The sequence below is a fragment of the Anolis sagrei genome, chromosome 4 (genome assembly GCF_037176765.1).
Source record: "Anolis sagrei isolate rAnoSag1 chromosome 4, rAnoSag1.mat, whole genome shotgun sequence".
NCBI classification, from domain to species: Eukaryota; Metazoa; Chordata; class Lepidosauria; order Squamata; family Dactyloidae; genus Anolis; species Anolis sagrei.
Genome location: NC_090024.1, coordinates 84,823,361 through 84,841,660, shown reverse-complemented (window position 1 = coordinate 84,841,660; position 18,300 = coordinate 84,823,361). Strand labels below are relative to the sequence as shown.

The 18,300-nt window shown below is 38.2% G+C and overlaps 2 protein-coding genes across 2 annotated transcripts in view; one reads left to right on the top strand and one right to left on the bottom strand.

Annotated features, from left to right (window-relative positions):
- BMP6 (bone morphogenetic protein 6) overlaps nucleotides 1-10,553 on the top strand; it is a 113,742-nt gene extending 103,189 nt beyond the window's left edge. The window contains exons 5-7 of the mRNA XM_060774787.2: nucleotides 5,741-5,817; nucleotides 7,864-7,974; nucleotides 8,875-10,553. Of these exons, the coding sequence (XP_060630770.2) occupies nucleotides 5,741-5,817; nucleotides 7,864-7,974; nucleotides 8,875-9,024 (338 nt within the window). The 3' untranslated portion in view covers nucleotides 9,025-10,553. The remainder of the gene's footprint in view (nucleotides 1-5,740; nucleotides 5,818-7,863; nucleotides 7,975-8,874) is intronic.
- TXNDC5 (thioredoxin domain containing 5) overlaps nucleotides 10,384-18,300 on the bottom strand; it is a 25,447-nt gene continuing 17,530 nt past the window's right edge. The window contains exons 7-10 of the mRNA XM_060774788.2: nucleotides 17,575-17,724; nucleotides 15,814-15,896; nucleotides 13,608-13,737; nucleotides 10,384-12,101 (exon numbers count right to left, since the gene is read on the bottom strand). Coding sequence (XP_060630771.2) covers nucleotides 11,979-12,101; nucleotides 13,608-13,737; nucleotides 15,814-15,896; nucleotides 17,575-17,724 — 486 coding nt within the window. The 3' untranslated portion in view covers nucleotides 10,384-11,978. The remainder of the gene's footprint in view (nucleotides 12,102-13,607; nucleotides 13,738-15,813; nucleotides 15,897-17,574; nucleotides 17,725-18,300) is intronic.

The following is an 18,300-nucleotide window of genomic DNA, read 5'->3' as shown; positions in this document are numbered from 1 at the left end:
AAGTCCAGATTTTGATATTTCGATATTTATGTTATGCAATCCTGATGTGGGATCTTTATGTAAGACCTTGGTTTTTGAATGATATCTCTGCAGTTTTCTGCTGGCAGGCTCAAAGAATTTGACACATGTCATTGACTGATATAATGTGAAAAGCCTTACATCTTTAAAGAGATTTCAGGAACCAAGAGCTTATTGTACAAGAGTAGAGAGCTACTATGAAAGAGTAGAGAGCTAGTCTTTCCTCATTAGCTTGTAATGTAACAACCAGTTTAATTCCATAATAAGTAGTGGTAATTTTTGCAGTCTTACAAAGGAGCTCTTTGTAGCTGGTGAAGCCTAAGACAAGTTTTTTTCAAAATGTATAAATAAATAAATCAATAAATAGGTAGGCTTAATACTCATAGAATCATAGAATCAAAGAGTTGGAAGAGACCTCATGGGCCATCCAGTCCAACCCCCTGCCAAGAAGCAGGAATATTGCATTCAAATCACCCCTGACAGATGGCCATCCATCCTCTGTTTAAAAGCTTCCAAAGAAGGAGCCTCCACCACACTCTGGGGCAGAGAGTTCCACTGCTGAACGACTCTCACAGTCAGGAAGTTTTTTCCTCATGTTCAGATGGAATCTCCTCTCTTGTAGTTTGAAGCCATTGTTCCGCGTCCTAGTCTCCAGGGAAGCAGAAAACAAGCTTGCTCCCTCCTCCTTGTGGCTTCCTCTCACATATTTATACATGACTATCATATCCCCTCTCATCCTTCTCTTCTTCAGGCTAAACATGCCCAGCTCCTTAAGCTGCTCCTCATAGGGCTTGTTCTCCAAACCTTTTATCATTTTAGTCGCTCTCCTCTGGACACATTCCAGCTTGTCAATATCTCTCTTGAATTGTGGTGCCCAGAACTGGACACAATATTCCAGATGTGGTCTAACAAAAACAGAATAGAGGGGTAGCATTACTTCCCTAGATCTAGACACTATGCTCCTATTGATGCAGGCCAAAATCCCATTGGCTTTTTTTGCCGCCACATCACATTGTTGGCTCATGTTTAACTTGTTGTCCACGAGGACTCCAAGATCTTTTTCACACGTACTGCTCTCGAGCAAGGCATCCCCATTCTGTATCTTTGCATTTCGTTTTTCCTGCCAAAGTAGAGTATCTTGCATTTGTCACTGTTGAACTTCATTTTGTTAGTTTTGGCCCATCTCTCTAATCTGTCAAGATCGTTTTGAATCCTGCTCCTGTCCTCTGGAGTATTGACTATCCCTCCCAATTTGGTGTCGTCTGCAAACTTGATGATCCTGCCTTCTAATCCTTCATCTAAGTCATTAATAATACTCCTCAAAAGATTCATAATGTATTGTGTAAAAAAATTAATTGAACAAGCATAAAGTAGTGGTTTGAGCATGGCTCTGGAGAGTAGGGTTCAGCCATAGAAATCCACTAAGTGACCTTGCTTGAGTTACACATTCTCAGCCGCAGAAACCTCTGTGATAGATTCACTGTAGGATCTCCCTACATTGGAACCAACTTTGAAGGCAGTTAAAAACAAATTTAATAATACCAACAATTGGGATCCCTCAGCAATATTCCAGTGTATCCTGGAATTGGAGGTCAATTCCTCATGCCTGCTCCTCTTCCACTCCAGTACTTCATGTTCCTACAACAACCCTGTGAGCTGGGGCTGTAGAAGAGAAAACTGCCAAGATGACAAAAAGGGATAGTGGACAATGGATCTAGTGAAAGGGAAAAGGGAAGGGAAGATAAACACCTAGGTATTCCAGAGGAGAGGGAAGATGCCCACAGTCATTCCATGCTGTACAGTAGTTCCTTATTCACCAGACCAGATTCACAGCCATCCTCCTTTGCCCTTCCTACCTATCTCTATGCATCCCAAAGGTACAGTGTGATGACTTAAATTCACAGGCTATAATCTTGGGAATTTTTAGTGATACTATGTTCTCTGTATGGTATTCAACGGTGTGCCTTAAATTCACAGTAACTACAGGCAGACCCCGAGTTACAATCATCCAACTTGCAAATCACTCCTAGTTAAGGACAGGGGTGAGACAACAGGAAGTTAGAGAATTTTATAATTGGCCAACCTAGTAAATTATATACTAATTCATGAAAACTAAAGGCCACTCTGATACCATGAAATAGGTATCATGGTATCAGAGGGCTCTACTGAAGTTCTATGGGTTCTACTGAAGTTTTATGTTTTGGGCAGCATAATTCTTTGTGTATCTATCTACTTTGAATTAATGCAATTCTATCCATACCTATTTTGAAATTCAAAAGCAAGTGACTGTTTTGCTTTTCCTGATGAGTGTGCATAGGATTGCATCTTTAGCAATAATTGATATTAATTTAATATTTAAAGTATAAATATTAATATCAGCTGAGGCATCTGCTTTGTCTAAAGTACCCATACACATTAGTAGCCAATGTAGAGTGGAATAACACCAGTATGTTGTTATCCTCTGTATGAGTCTGACACATGCTGTGAAATATGAGAATATGCAGTATGAAAAGCAGTTTTATAGTATCTGGGGTCTTTGTCCATCTAGCCAGCTTTGGCTGAAACCTTCTCTTTGGCATATGTGTTTGCTGAATTGTGTTACCATTTGCTCTATGAAAATGTGAACTGCTTTACTAAGATTGCCTGTTTCTTATCCAGTAAGCTGCTATTTTGTTTTATAATTCCTTCTTTTCTATCTTAAGATTCACAGTTTTGTACTTCCAGACCAAAAAAAAAACCCTTCATATTTCTATCTGTTCAGTAACCAGTATTTAATAAAGCTATCTATTTAGCAAGTGTAGTGTTTGTATTAATTGTCCGTGTTTACAGGGTAAGCTTAGGAGAAAAATGAAGCAACCTGTTTTACTTATATAAGTGTCTTATGGAGAGCTTGGAGAAATTATTCTTTTGGACTATATCTCCTCCAGTCAACATGGTCGCTGGGGGATTCTGAGAATTGCAGTTCAAAAGAGTAACCTTTTTACTCTCTCACTACTTCATCACACTAGAGAATGAATCCACTTTAAATCCGGTTTCTGCCTCCTGCAGAATTCTGGGGTTAGTAGTTTAATGAGGCTGTTTAAGGTTCCTCCCTAAACTGCAAACCTCAGAATTCTGCAGGAGGCAGCAATCGGATTTAAAGTGGATTCATTCTCTAGTGTGATGAGGTTCTCAGTTTGGAGAGAGCAAGATTCTGCATGAACGTCTCCAGAATACACACTAAAACTAAGCCTTTGCCAGCATGTTTATGGAGGCAGGAGGCACTGCTATCTGTGCCTTCCTCTAATGGGTACAAGAGGAAGGCAGGAGGATCCAGTCCTTCCTCTGTCAGTGCCCAAAAGCAGCAGCTGGAGTGAATCAGAGTCTTTGTCCTCCAGGTTATCAGCAGACTGGAGATGGAGTTCCACTTGGAAGCCCCTTTGCTGTTGATGGGAGCCTTGTGGAAGTGCAGGGCTGGATTAACCATTAAGCACAATAAGTATGTGCATGCGGCACCAAGGGAAGGGGGAACCCCAGACATTTTCCATTGCCAATTTACAATGGACGGTGTGATGCAAAACTGCAAATGGTGCTTCTGAAGCAAGAGGGGTTTCTGCAATAAAAGACTTTGCAATTCAAAGAAGTAGGAGAACTTTTCAAAAATGAGTAAGATGGAAGCATATCAAAGTAAACATCATTTTCCATCTAACAAAATGTTTTTTTTTTTCATTTTGAAAATATTTTTTTTATTTTAGCTTTGCATAATATATATATATGGGGCACCACAATCTTTTAAGTGCTTAGGGCCTCTAAAGGTCTTCATCCATCTGTGGGAAGGTGTTAATGAATACCTCATTTTGCAAGGTCTGAGAATGTACATATGAAGGTGAAACCTTTATTATGTCTACATATGTCATCCAGTGTGCCAGAATTAGCTTAGGACCATCTTTGCTGGATAATATCCCCCAGATTAAGGGTCATAGTCAAACAAAAAAAATTGCAGAGGGAACAACAACAAAAAGGCCCATATTATCATTTTAAAGGGGAGTAAATAAAGATGTCACAATCATTACAAAAAAGTAATATTCTGCTAAATTTTGATACTGTTTGTTGCTTGACTAGATGGGTGAGGTTATATTTTCAATTACATGGTTATTTTGTTGTAATAGATAGTGGCTTTAATACAGCTTTGTTCACATAAATCTAAATTGTATTTTTATAACCTGTGTAAATGACAGTACCATTTATTTTGTTTATTCTGTGCAGGCCACTGACATAGAAAATGTTCACTTAATGTTTGTACTTATGTAAGATTTTATTATAGAACTGTGACTTGGATGACATCTTGTGTTGGGACATTTATGGCAGTTAACTACAAGCAAACTATTTACAATATAGGACTCCAAACCCTATATAGAGTCAGTACTTTAACACTGGCATTTTTCTGACTACCTTTAAAAGAACATAGTTGATAATAGAGGAGGGGGAAATGACATTGCTGTTTTGAATTTTCAAAGACTAAAAGTAAAGCTTACCTTTAGGATAATACCTAACTTGGTATTTGAGATGTGAGTCTTATAATTAATAATCAAGAAACCTTTCATGAATGTTGAAAACAGAGGCCGTTTTAAAAAAATGAAATAAAATATATAAGCCAAACAACTTGCAGAACATTAATATCTATCAAATATGGATTGATGTGATGTCACAAGAAGACGAGCACTAACGTGCTTGGATTCTCTACCTTCCCCAGTGTTGTATACTCTGGCAAAGTGTCTTAGATTTTCAAAAAATCTTTCAACTACTGCCTAAACCTATGAACAAATTGGTGGTATTCATGATTGAAACTGGGACCTTCCATTTGCCAGGTGTGTACTCCATTCCTGTTGTGTGGCCCTTTGCCCCCAGACATCATGCATTTCAGAAGAGATACAGAACTTTAGTAGGGGCTTACTTGGCATTTAGGTGGGATCATCCCTGGTTAGTACTTGGATGGAAGACCATCGATTAATAACAGCTGTGTTAGGCTGAATTATGGAGAAAGAAAACGACAAAACTACTTCTGAGTGTTCCTTGCCTAGGAAAGCCCTCTGAAATCCATGGAGTTGCCATAAGTTGACAGATGGCTTGAAGGCATACACACACACGCAGAGAGAGAACTTTATTGTTGCCTATCTTTTTAACAGGCTGATTCTACTACACTTAGAAACTGGGCTATTTTAGGTCCATCCTTCCTTTAGTAGGTGCAAACAAATTGATAAAAATATATATCATCAGGTTGCTCATCAGAAGGGATTAGTAAAAAATATGAAGAAATGGGATTTATGTGGGTAAAGCTGGCAATCTTAATGGACATCCAGAAATGTTAAGGCTTCATTTTCCATTTGGAAGTCCACCGTAACCCTTGTATTCTGAAGGAGAGCAAATGACTACACCTAACACATATAGGCTAGTTCTGACTATAGTACAGTCATTCAACCCATCATGGAATGAAAAGTGAATGCATTGGTGAATTCCATTGGTTAAACTAGAGAAAATTTGGCTCATCTATGGATTTTCTAGCATGATATTCTTGGAGTGGAAGTCTTTCATTTTGTAATTATCCATGGAAATACTAAAGGTGTATCTTCCACAGATACAGAAAACATACTGTACTACCAGCTCTAGATCTGAGCACATTGTGACATTAGAATTGTGTAGCAATAAATTCTAACCATTTTAAAAAATAAATATTTCCTCACAGATTACAATAGCAGTGACCTAAAAACCGCTTGCAGAAAGCATGAACTTTATGTCAGCTTTCAAGATTTGGGATGGCAGGTATGTAGTATTTGTACCTCTGTATACATACTGATACAATAATATTAACCATATTGAAATAGACTGCTTCTTACCGCACTGATTCCTGGATCTGGCTACAAAAGACCCCCCACCAAGAAAGGATGACTCCAAGATATTTGTAGACTTCCCACTGATGGCCTTTTAATCACTTTTATTTTATTTGTATCCTTCTTTTCTCCTCAAGATACAGAATTCAGGACACTACCAATACAATCCAACAAAAACATGTGATTAAAATGTAAAAAAAGTTTAATTAAATTTTAAAACAAATTAAGTTTGTAATTATCTTGAGTGTAAAGGGCCTAGTTCTTTATGTTGGCTGCAATCCAACATGCTAACACAACATTTTTATCTTGCTGTTTTATCATATTATTTGTAAGAATAACCCTGAGGCTTAGTATTTTAATCTGACAGCTTTTTTTTTAAGGACTCCTGGTGTTTATTGGCCAATCTAGTTTTAAGACTTTTTGAACTTGTCTTTTTCCCCCAGTTTTAAGACCTGCAGAGTTCTAAAGATGATATCTGCTACTACATTCATGTCTTTTTGAATTAAAGAGGCTTAATTTGCTGTTTTTTTTAAATAATAAGACCCATTTCTTTTTTTCTTTCATTATTGTATTGGCAGGGGACCAGTATAAATAAATAAATAGCAAATAGAGGTTAAGGGCAGACCATCTCTTTTCTTTCGGTCACTGACATAACATCTCATAACTGCTGGAGACTTCACATGTATAGTAGTTCATGACCAAATGTGACTGCCCTCCCCAAACCCACTTTTCAGCTTGACAGTGTCCCTACAAAAATGCTTCTTGGGTATCACAAGTTGGGATGCTGGGAAAAAATGTCTTCAGCACTCCCTGATTGTGGGGTGCATTGAGATAAGAAATTGCAGTAGGACTCCAAGGGTCTCTCCAGATGCATCCTATGATGAGGAAAGCACTGCAGATGTCATTTTCCAGCTACCAGGTTTGAGAAATCCTTTGACAGAGGCATTGTCAGGCTGAAATGGGCACTATTAGTTGTAACACTTGACAGTAAACCTGTGCTGTCATTGTCGTTACCTCTAGTGATGCAGACTCACAGCTGTTACATCTGTGTAGGTGTGTTATGTATTCTGATACACAGTGTTGAAATATTTCATGTTTTATGTTACACAATCCAGTTTTAAGGCTCTTTGAGGTTTATAGCTTTTTTAGCCCATCAAAGCACTTGCTGAATATGGTTCACACTGGATTCAGTCACTGCCAACAGATTTGTAGTTTAAATTGTTCCAACTCGATCTGTCTTGAAAACTCAATAGAAACGTTTCTGTGGGATTCATATAAAAACTTTTTTGTTTTGAGTCCTGATTGCACATCAAAGATGCATAACTTGAAACATCTTTGAAAGAAGTGGTGAAACCATAATGTTTCATCATGCTATAAACAAGTGCAGAACACACGGGATCAATATTTATATTGGAATATATAACTATCTCCCATAACAATAAATTTCAGATAAGCATTCATAATATGATCTAATTTGGATGAGCTGTTGGCTACATTTACCACTTGGTATGTGGCAGAGGACTATTGCAGACACAAGAACATGGCCAAAACAAACAAACAAACAAACAAACCAGGGACAATTCATTAGCACACTGACTCATGCATTAGGTTAATATCCTGCACTGAAAATCCATGAAAATTCCTTCCACACTGCCAGTTTCTGAGGCTATAATGCAGACATGGGTAAGTTTCATCCCATCAGGTGTTTAGGACTTCAACTCCCAGAAATCCCAGCCAGCTTACCGGCTGTTAGGAATTGTGGGAGTTGAAATCCAAAACACCTGAAGGACCGAAGTCTGCCCATGCCTGCTGTAGTCTTAGGACTGATCTATCCATTTATACTTATTATATGTCAACAAAAGCACACTGCAGTGTGAAGAGAATTCCAAGAGAGACATTTTCAACACTAAACCAAGTAGCCTGAACTGTATTAATTACAGCAGATATGTATAATACACATTGCTTTGTTTTTGTTAAGGACTGGATAATTGCACCCAAGGGCTATGCAGCAAACTACTGCGATGGAGAATGTTCTTTCCCTCTCAATGCTCATATGAATGCCACCAATCATGCCATTGTACAAACCTTGGTGAGTAGCTATTGCAACCTCTATATTTTTTCTCTAAAGTCTCTTTGTGGAGGTTATCAAAGACTTAGAAAAACACCCTTGGTCCAACTGAGGTTTTGGCAAAAAGCGATACAGGATAGGTCGTTGTAGGTTTTTCGGGCTATATGGCCATGTTCTAGAGCAGTGATGGGCAATCTTTTGAGCTTGGTGTGTCAAAATTTGCCAAAAACCTGAGCATAACTTGGGTGGAGTGTCACTTCAAGAAAAAAAACCATAATTTTGCAATATTTATAGTTTAAATAAGAAAAATGTATCATCCATGCTGCGTTATGGAGTGGACAATGCTCAAACGTGCATATGTTAAATTTGTTGAGCCTTTTAAATTTAAGGATGGAATTAGATTGGCTCTTATAAGGTGTATTTCTCTGTATGTGGCCACATGTGTCTGTGTGTCATCAAAAATAGCCATGCGTGTCAGTGCTGATACTCGTGTCATAGGTTCACCATCATGGTTCTAGAGGCATTCTCTCCTGATGTTTCGCCTGCATCTATGGCAAGCATCCTCAGAGGTAGTGACCTCACTACCTCTGAGGATGCTTGCCATAGATGCAGGCGAAATGTCAGGAGAGAATGTTTCTAGAACATGGCCATATAGCCCAAAAAACCCTACAACGACCGTGATTCTGGCCATGAAAACCTTCGACAATACATAGATACAGGGTATCTCCTTCCATGACATCCCTAAAAGTGCAGATGCTGGCATAACTAAGGGATATGCCAAATACATGTAACCAACGATGTTGAACAAAGAAAGGAAACAATGTAGGAACTGCCCTAATTCTTGAAGGAAACCCAGATTTAAATGTGATTGATACAGTTGGGATTGAAGCTACAAATAAATCTGTTTGTTTCTTTAAACAGGTTCATTTAATGAATCCAGAGAACGTTCCTAAGCCATGTTGTGCCCCTACAAAACTTAATGCAATATCAGTTCTTTACTTCGATGACAATTCCAATGTCATCTTGAAGAAATACAGGAATATGGTGGTAAGAGCTTGTGGGTGTCACTGACAAGACATTTTTCTAAAGAAAGACATTGAAAACCAAACTAAACACTTTCCATCCTGTGCCTCAGAGGGAACATCTAATGTTTCTAGAAGAATGTGCCTTGAGGAAGAACAAAGACAAAAAAGGAACTCCAACGCTATTTGAGAATTTCGGAAGATTTCTCACAGTGGTGTCTTTTTGGTCATGCAAAAAGTTTGCTGGAATAAACTGTAAAGTGTGGGATCCTGTTGATGCAGCAAACCAAAGTCATTCTACAGTTTGATCTGTAGTCCCGTTTAGATACAGGCTTCAAAGCTTGGACAATGTCACAAGGAAATGGGCTTTGTGCCGAGAAGGGAAATGCACTGTTCCAGGTAATGTTCCATCCGCATACAGCTAAACTAAGCAATCTTTACTTGGCTTCAAAAGCATGCAAGCTGTATGTCACAACCTTGATCATTAAGGAGCATATTTACTGTGTTAAAATCAAGCTTTGCTCCTGGCTCTTCAGCAACAGGCATTCACTGTAATGCGTCCTTACAGCCTAAGTTTCACAAAAGAGAGTATGATAACACTAGCAGACTTTCTGGTGTTCTAGACAGAATTGTCCATCAGACTAATGGGCAGCTTTTCAAGGTAATTATTATGCTTACATTTCATAGCTGCACCTTGTTAGTTCTGAACTAACTTTTTTAAGTGCTTCCACCATCACTACTAAGTGCACATGTGTGCATAAACACACATGTATTCTGGCCCCTTCAAACAAACAGCAAAAAAGTATGTTGGACTGAACCACTGTAAAATATAAAAACCTAACAGACATATTTAAGATACCAGTTTTAAAAACTGAGGATTCTGAAAATATTCTGATACGTCTTTAGTTAAAAAAAAAAGAGAGAGTCTTTCAGCCGCTTAAAACAGGAAATAAAATGGACCAGCCTAAGTATTAAAAGCTTGATTTCAGAAGATCAAGTATCCTATTGTACTTCTCAACAATGCAATACAAATGAAAAGGGCAAAATAGGGGGTGGGGGTTCAAAGCTGCAGGAATTTGTAGGAGAACTGTGTTCATTGATGGATTCAGTGAGTACTTAGCCCTTCTAGTCCCATTAAACATTCCTAATATACTTGTACCTCCCTTTGCACTTCTCCATACTTTATGCAGAACCTTACCTATCTCGGAAAATGAATTTGAAATGTGTTTGATGCTTACTTCCAAGATTTGGCTCCACATGGGAATTCTTGGGGGCAAGAATTCAGAAAAGTGCACTTCTCCTTGACTACTTTGCATTTTAAAAGGGCTTTTGTAAATAAATTAAAATTATAATTTATTGCAACTGTCAGAAATATTAATTTTGATGTACTATGTAACAAGACCAAGGGTTTTTGTAAAAAAGAAGATAATTTTATTCAGAAATTGCTTGTGTAAACAACTGTACCACTTGATTTTGTACAGGAAACTCATGAGTTACAGCTCAAGCCTGTCATGAGATTGTGCTTTGTTAGCTTTTTTAAAAAGCCATCATGAATAAAGGATCCTTTTAAGGCAGAAACATGTGCGTTGATGTGATAGATCTGCCATATGTGATTAGCCCTTTGGTAGACATTCCATCTTTCACTCTCTTCGAATTTGTGCTGGACAAAATCCATGACCTTTAATAGAAAGGATAAACTACAGTACAAATGTAAGAATATAGACATGGCTACTATTCATTGTAACCCTCCATTTGAAACAAATGGTAATATGCAGTCTTCCCCAACCTGTTGCCCTAAAAAAATAGTCCCCTCACCAGTTGTAAGAGTCGTAGTCCAGCATATCAGGTGGTTGGTGTTAGGTTCAGGAAGGCTGAGCAGTAACATTATGTTACAAATAAGAACCTGTGTGTACACAACCTGGAACTTCTCCCCAAATAAATGGCAATAAATGTTTATATACAAACTAGTACAATTTTTAGCATCTAGTTTGCTATTCTCATTGAACATCCAATTAATACCTGCACTATAACTTCTTTGGCTTTGATTCTATCTCTCACATGTTAAACTTGGACAGGGGGTAAAGAATCTGCTCAAAATTAGAGACTGCCTAGAAATATTTTGTAGGTATGCTTACCTCCCTTGTTTATGTTACTTGGAAAGAAATATTCTGTAAGCAGAGAACTATTCAAGAGTCTACTTTTGTTTCCTGCATGTTTTCTTAAATGATAAGCAACAGACCCTGATAAAACTCTTAACCAAACAGATCCTGGTTACTATGCCAAATAGGGGCTTAAAAGGAGTTACTGTTTTGTTTTTAAAGTCCGATTTTAAAGTACTATCTGTTTACTCTAATAAACATGGAGTCTGCAGGAAGAGAGCCAATGACTTCACAAGACTGTATTTTTCAGCAGTCAGCAACTGACAGACACCATGTTCAATAACAAGCAGATAACCAGCACAGTACCATTTCTTTATAATGCACCCCTCAATAATGGTAAGAAGTACCTTTCTAGAGTTTCGTTTGTGCACATTTGCCTTTTGAGTTTCCTTTTAACATTTTTTAAAGAGAAATTTTTAAAGACAGTTATTTGTCAGTATAACAAAATCAAGGTAATAATTGTAGTGTTCTGGAAACTGTATGCCTGTTGTAAGTTTGTAACTTGTGTGCCCAGCACTGAAAGTAATGCCTCATGATGCTAAATTTTAACCTTCTTTTCCCTATTTTAGTCCCCAAAGGAACATTTTCTTCTTTATCATAGTGGAAGTTCATTAATGCGGTCAGTACTGAAAATATTCTCAATTTGAACAGTGACTGATGGTTGCATAATTCCCTTAATACGGCAAGGCTTTCGGAAATACAAACGCATACACATAAGATGATGTCCTTTGGTAGATTCGGTTTCCCAAATTACCACTGTCAGAAATTTCAATGTTTTCATGATTTAAATCCCATTTACTGGACAGACACAGTTATAAGAAGCTGCATCCAAACAGGTAGACTTTTACAGTTCATCCTTTGCTTGCCGCAGAACAAACTTATGCAGTGTTTCAAGATCTCTGGCTCCAGTATGTTCGGTAACCTTCTCCCCGCCACGGAAAAGCATCAGCGTTGGGTAGCCCCGCACCTTGAAAAGATGTGAGACAAGGCATATCAATGGAACACCACCAAGCTTCTTACAGTAATCTTTATTTTCAGTATATGTGCCCCAGGGGAAAAAAAAAACACACACACTACCCTTGGCATTAGTATTTTAACAGCACAATCCTATTTATGCCCACTAAAAAGATTAAATTGGGCACAGCATTTGTAAACGCCCGAAATCCAACTTTCAACAACAAAACCTAGATACCAGGGTGGAGTGGGGGGCACAGTTTTGCTGTGATTACCTCGATCCATATGGAGGAATTGTTTGTAGTTTTCAGTAAAGCAGTCTAGGCCAGGTTGGAGCTTAATCAGTAAAATATGCACAGGCAACTATGTAGAAAGGAAGTATTGCTCCACACAAGCTGCCTTGCTGCTCACATGGAGAAGGAAAGTATACAGGCAGGAGGTCATGTGCTGCTTTTCTTTCTTTTGAGAGGAAAATCAGGGTGCATGTGTGTGTGGGAATTGGCCCCATTCCCTGCAGTGCCAAACTGGCTGTGGGGCCAGTGTCCTGCTGCGGAGGTGGCGGATAGCGCCCCAGAACCAGCATGTTCATTCCGGCTCAAAGCTGCATTTTTTGCTTGTGTAGAATCTTCTCTACTCTCGTTATGTTTATAATAATAATCATGGTATGATGCTATTCAACTTCTCCTGTTGTCCTATTGTAGGAAACAGATCAAGGCTTTCCCCAAAAATATAAAGCAAATTGAATCAGTAACCTGGTTCCCCTTTTCCCTGAAAGTCCAGAGCAAGAAGGGAGCTTTAAGAAGGTCTACATAAGAATGATAAATCAAGAAGTCGCTTTGACACACAAAGAAGACAAGCCAGAGTTACAAAGCAGAGTTGTTGCCTTCACACAAGTCAGTTGTTAGCAGCAAACTCCTGAAGCTGTAGCTACTAGATTTATAGCACAGCAGCTGTTTCCTATTTGCCAAGCATCTGGATCTACTGAGGTCCTTTCTTGCCTACGTTCCATCAAGATAGATACCTCTGTAGCTTTGTCTAGTGTTTGTGGGAAGCTGCAGGGACATCTAGCTATTTTTCTATAGCTGGAGGAATTACAGTATGCAACATCAGGATCTCTGGGGTTTCTGGTATGTCTCGACAGGCAATGTGATGACCATCTTTCCAGCTGAAGGAAAATAGGTGGGTGCACCACTGCTGATCCCCTTGCTTTCTGACAACCCACCAATAGCCTTGGTTTTGGGGGGAATGCATGGTTTACAGAAAGGGTTTCTTCGGAAGAGACCTCATGCATGTTGCATGATTGGAAGAGAACTCCAACTTACAGAATGAATGAAAGAACAAGCTGCAGTGGCATAAGGCAAACTGAGGATGTTGTAACATATTAATAGAATGCCAGTCTACATAATGCTTTTTTCATGATCCCATAAAAATTAAATAGTCAGCTAAACTAAAAGTCACATGCTAAAACTTCAACATGTAGCATAAACTTCATGTAAAGTAGTATAAAGCCTCTACTTACAGAATATCTATTGCAGACATTGCGTTCAGTGGTACAGTCTACTTCTGCTATCTTGACATCCATGGGCACTGGAAAATTCTTCTTTGAGAGGTTCTCCCATGTGGGAGCCAGGTTCTTACAATGACCACACCTGAAATAATGTAGTGTTTTTATTTCTGTTTGGATTTTAAATAGAGGAAATTTTAAAATAGAACAGCTTGGCCATATTGCACCGTATCTTGTAACAATTCAAATTCTTGAGAGATCAGAAATTGTGATGCAAAGCCCATCTTAAAGTTCTAGGTTTCTGAAACATTTAAGGTGATTTTGTACAATATCTGAATAAGGACTACCCAATCTATAGACTTAAACATTATACAGCATAGAAGCCAGGCTTCTGCAGCCTCCATATTGCATACCATCCCAATATAGATTATGAATCCCATCATTCCTAACAATGGGAATTCAGTACATCTGAAAGCCTCCCATGTTGGGAAACAGCTGATTTAAGAATTAAACTTTTGAAAGTCACAAGCCTAAAATCATTTGGTTGTTCTGGGAAGAGCAACAAGGCAAAAAGGAAACAGATACTACTCTTTACACAGACTGAAACATATCCCCAAACTAAAGCTTTGTTTTTTTTTTTGGGGGGGGGGGTCAAAGTATTTAAGATTCGTAGGATGGCATTAATATGTTGCAAATGTTAGTTCAAAAGTAATATTTCCAAGCTATGCCTCAGACCTTATTGAAATGTCCAAAAACAAAACAAAACAATAATATAATTGTTAAAAGTCTGGTCTCCACTTTAGATACAAAAGGTGTAACTTTTAACCAGTATTGCAATAGATGTCCAGAGAGCGTGCCTCACAGAATACAGCATTAGCAGATACGGAAAACTATTACGATAAGCCTCTACTTGTCATTCAGCTTAATGATAATATTTACTTAAAACCAAGTAAAGGGCAAAAGTAGACCTTAGCACACTAGTGGTTACTTAGCCAAACATAAAACGGTTGACATGGAAGGGGAAAAGGTCAATTTGTATACAATGAACTATAATTTTGTACACAATTTAGGTAGCCAGAAATAGGATTACAGCTATTTGTGTAGTAAACATTAGTCTGCACTGGAGCTTTTCGTGGAAACAACTGTTGCCAAAGAAAGGCCTTTACAACTGGATATTTAGCATCCTTATGACTTGCCCTTTTCAGAATGAAATCAAGACAGAATGGAAGTTATATTTAGAGAGCAGCTCCCTTCTAAAGTTTGTTAGAAGGGCTTAATGAATTCCACAGGTACCTTATTTCCTTCGTAACCTATCACTTTAATGTGAAACTAAGTAAGATTAATGTTATTTGGATGTGAGAATCATGACTTTTTAACTAGACTCCAGTATCTCACAGCAAGCTTCACAGGAAAAGATGTAAATACAATTCATGTTAACAACCACCTCTTCCAAAGTTGCATTGTAGGAGCTTTGCGACAGTATAGACAAGTAGGCCCCATTTACACTGCAGAGTTTGAAACTGCATTATAGGTTTCTAAACTGTACAAATAATGCAGTTTCAAACTTGGCACTGTAGATGCGGCCTACTTGAAGGTGGCAAATCCCAGATAATTAGGAATACAAGCTATTGAGAAGAATGATGGAATCACTGCCATAACAATTAACAGTGGTTGAATTAAAGTTAGAAAGATTGGTAACAAGCCCTTTATTCATGTGCTACTACCAAATTCTGCATTCTATTTAATGCATTTCTCATTATAAAGAAAGCATCAGCAATGCTGACAATATCTGTTGTTGATCTGATTATGAATTCTAATGTCAACATCTATTATTTAGCTGAGTACTCTGTAATACATGGTTAGTAGTGTTGTACTGAAGACAATTTATTAGTCACACTAATACTAGGTACCAATTAAAAACAAATAATTACAACATTGGAAAAACTTAACAAAACACTTCCATTTTACTACCTGTAAAATCTAATTAGAACTAATACATAACAATGTTAGGAGTCTATTGATTAATGCCATCTTGTCTCAAGCATGGCATACAGACAGGGAGCTCCTGTCATAGATAAAACTAATTTTTAATTCTGGATAAATGTGTCCAAACACACAGAGTTTACAAGTATTCTGTTTCAGAAGCACAGGACAAAATTTGCAACAACAAGAAAGGGAGGAACAAAGCACTGCGAGCCCAAACACTTCTCTGAAAGCTTACCATGGTGCATAGAACTTGATGAAGGTGATTCCTTTAGCAACCTCTTCATCAAAATCTTTTTCTGAGAGGGAAAGGACCTTGCCCTACCAAAAGAAAGGGAGGATAGAGTCAATGTACTGTGCACAATGCCAAGTCGAATAAGTCTACTTAGTTCAGAAACAAGGCAAAATCCTTGCTTCCTTAAAGTCACCCCTATTAACCAGAATTAATGTAGGCTATCATCCCAGGGGATGAAAAGTACTGCCATGCAAATCCCCCAAAACTGCATGTGGATATTCTCCTACCCACCACAAAACGGCATCCCTTTAAAACATAAATATGATTATTTTGTTTTCCTGCTGCCTTTGCTGGATCATGCCAAGGTTTCCACAGCAGTCGGTTTACTAACAGAGGAAAAGGGAGTAACATGTGGAAATGGCTGATTTGAAGATATATGCCCTTCCTGCCAATTAATCATTTATTCCCATCTCTCCAGAAATCCGTGCTGCACACTTTGAAAATCCATTATATGAATGTGTATGTGCCTTCAAGATGACTTATGGTGACCCCATGAATTTCTTAGGATTTTCTTAGGCAAGGAATACTCAAGAGATGGTTTTGCCATCTGAAATATAGCCTGCAGTACCTGGTCTTCACTGGTTATTTCCCATCCAAATACTAACTAGGGTTGACCCTCTTAGCTTTCAAATCAGATAACATCTGGTGTTTTAACATATTTAGACAGATTACATTTAAATACTGCAAAGAAAACTGGCAGCTCTATTGACAGTTCTGTTTTTAACCAAATCCCTGGGCCCACACAGCCACATATCCCAGAATATCAAGGCAGAAAATCCCACAATATCTGCTTTGAACTAGGTTATCTGAGTGTACACTGAGATAACGTGGGATTTTCTGCCTTGATATCCTGGGATATAGGGTTGTGTGGAAGGGCCCTGAGTCCACACTGCCATATATTCCAGTTCAAAGCAGATAAAGTGGGATTTTATTCAGCTGTGTGGAAGGGGCCCCTGTTTCTTGTTCCCACAGCACCTTCTTCCTTAGTGTAATCCCTTCATTTCTGTCCATTTGCTCTCAGCCTCCTTGCTGTGTCATCAAAAAAGGCAGAAGTGACCTATTATCATATGCCTTGGTAACAAAGTATGATGTCACAAGAATGTGACTAAGTGACTGAGACAATGACTGCCTGATGTACTATGTCACATCCAATAGGAAGTAAACACCCTGCATTTAACTATATACAGATCCAAATACTAAACATGACCACCAGGAACCATTCCTATAAAAAGCAGGCCAACACACATTATGAGGATACATGAATTCACCTTTCAATTGCAGCTGTCACTGACAGTTTTAACAACTTCAGTCAGCTCTCCACATTCACAAGAGTTAGGGGTGCAAGACCCCCACAAAAATTGAAAAATGGAGACAGTCTCTGAGTCCTTCCAAACCTTAATTCTTAATACTTCTTGACAATTCTTATTATCACTACCACCCTACACACACTTTCATTCTCTTGCTCATATTTAACACATGCATGTTGCCTGCAATTTTCCGCAACAGGTTGGAAAAGTCCAAAAACAAATTCCACTTAATTATTGATGGCAAATTTGCCAATAATGAAATCTGTAATAGTTAAAAGTAAAAGTAAAGATTCAACAGTATAAAGTGTACTTCAAATTCTGACAACAATTTCACCAGAGTCCAACTGGAAGTCAAAACAGTACCTTAACTTTAATTCCAGAGCAAATTAGGACGTACCTCTTCCTCTGGAGCAATTTCCTCTGGCGGTGGTGCTGGTGGTGCTTCAGAGGGCTTAACATCATCTGAGGCTTCCTCTGAATGTTTTAATTGGGAATCGACATATTCTTTCAAAGAGTCCAGATCTCGCTTTCCTTTGTACTGGTCAACCTACAAACAAACCAGCTATACTATTAGTTTAGTGACCTTTTACTGAAGATAAAAAAAAAGATATAAATGAATCCTGCAGCATCTTTGAGACAGGTGAATTTCTAGCATAAGACTTCACAGACATTTTATTTCATTAGATGCATCTTGAACATGTCATGGTAACTAGCAAAAAAAACTATTCCCTCTTAGCTCAATGTTGGGGTCATACAAATTTGGCAAAAGTAAAGACTTTCTGAAAGCAACCTAGTGGCTGTTTTAGGCATTTACACAAATCTGTTGCCAACAATGTGCAATGTGTTTACAGTGGACTCTGAAGAAAATGTTTCAACGGTACATTATAAAAAGGAAAATCAGCCTGTTTAGCAATGCTGATTTATGTTTGATTTTTATACCTATTTTATATACCTATATACACAAAATTTCCTGCAGTGGAAAGGGTTTGCAAGTGGAAAAGATTTAAGAATCACTGGAATAAACAGAATTATATGATACAATGCTCAGCATTTTACTGTCAAGCAAATACAGTACTCCAGTCTAAAGGGAGGCTTTCCCTTTCCAGTTTTGCACAGTGAAGAC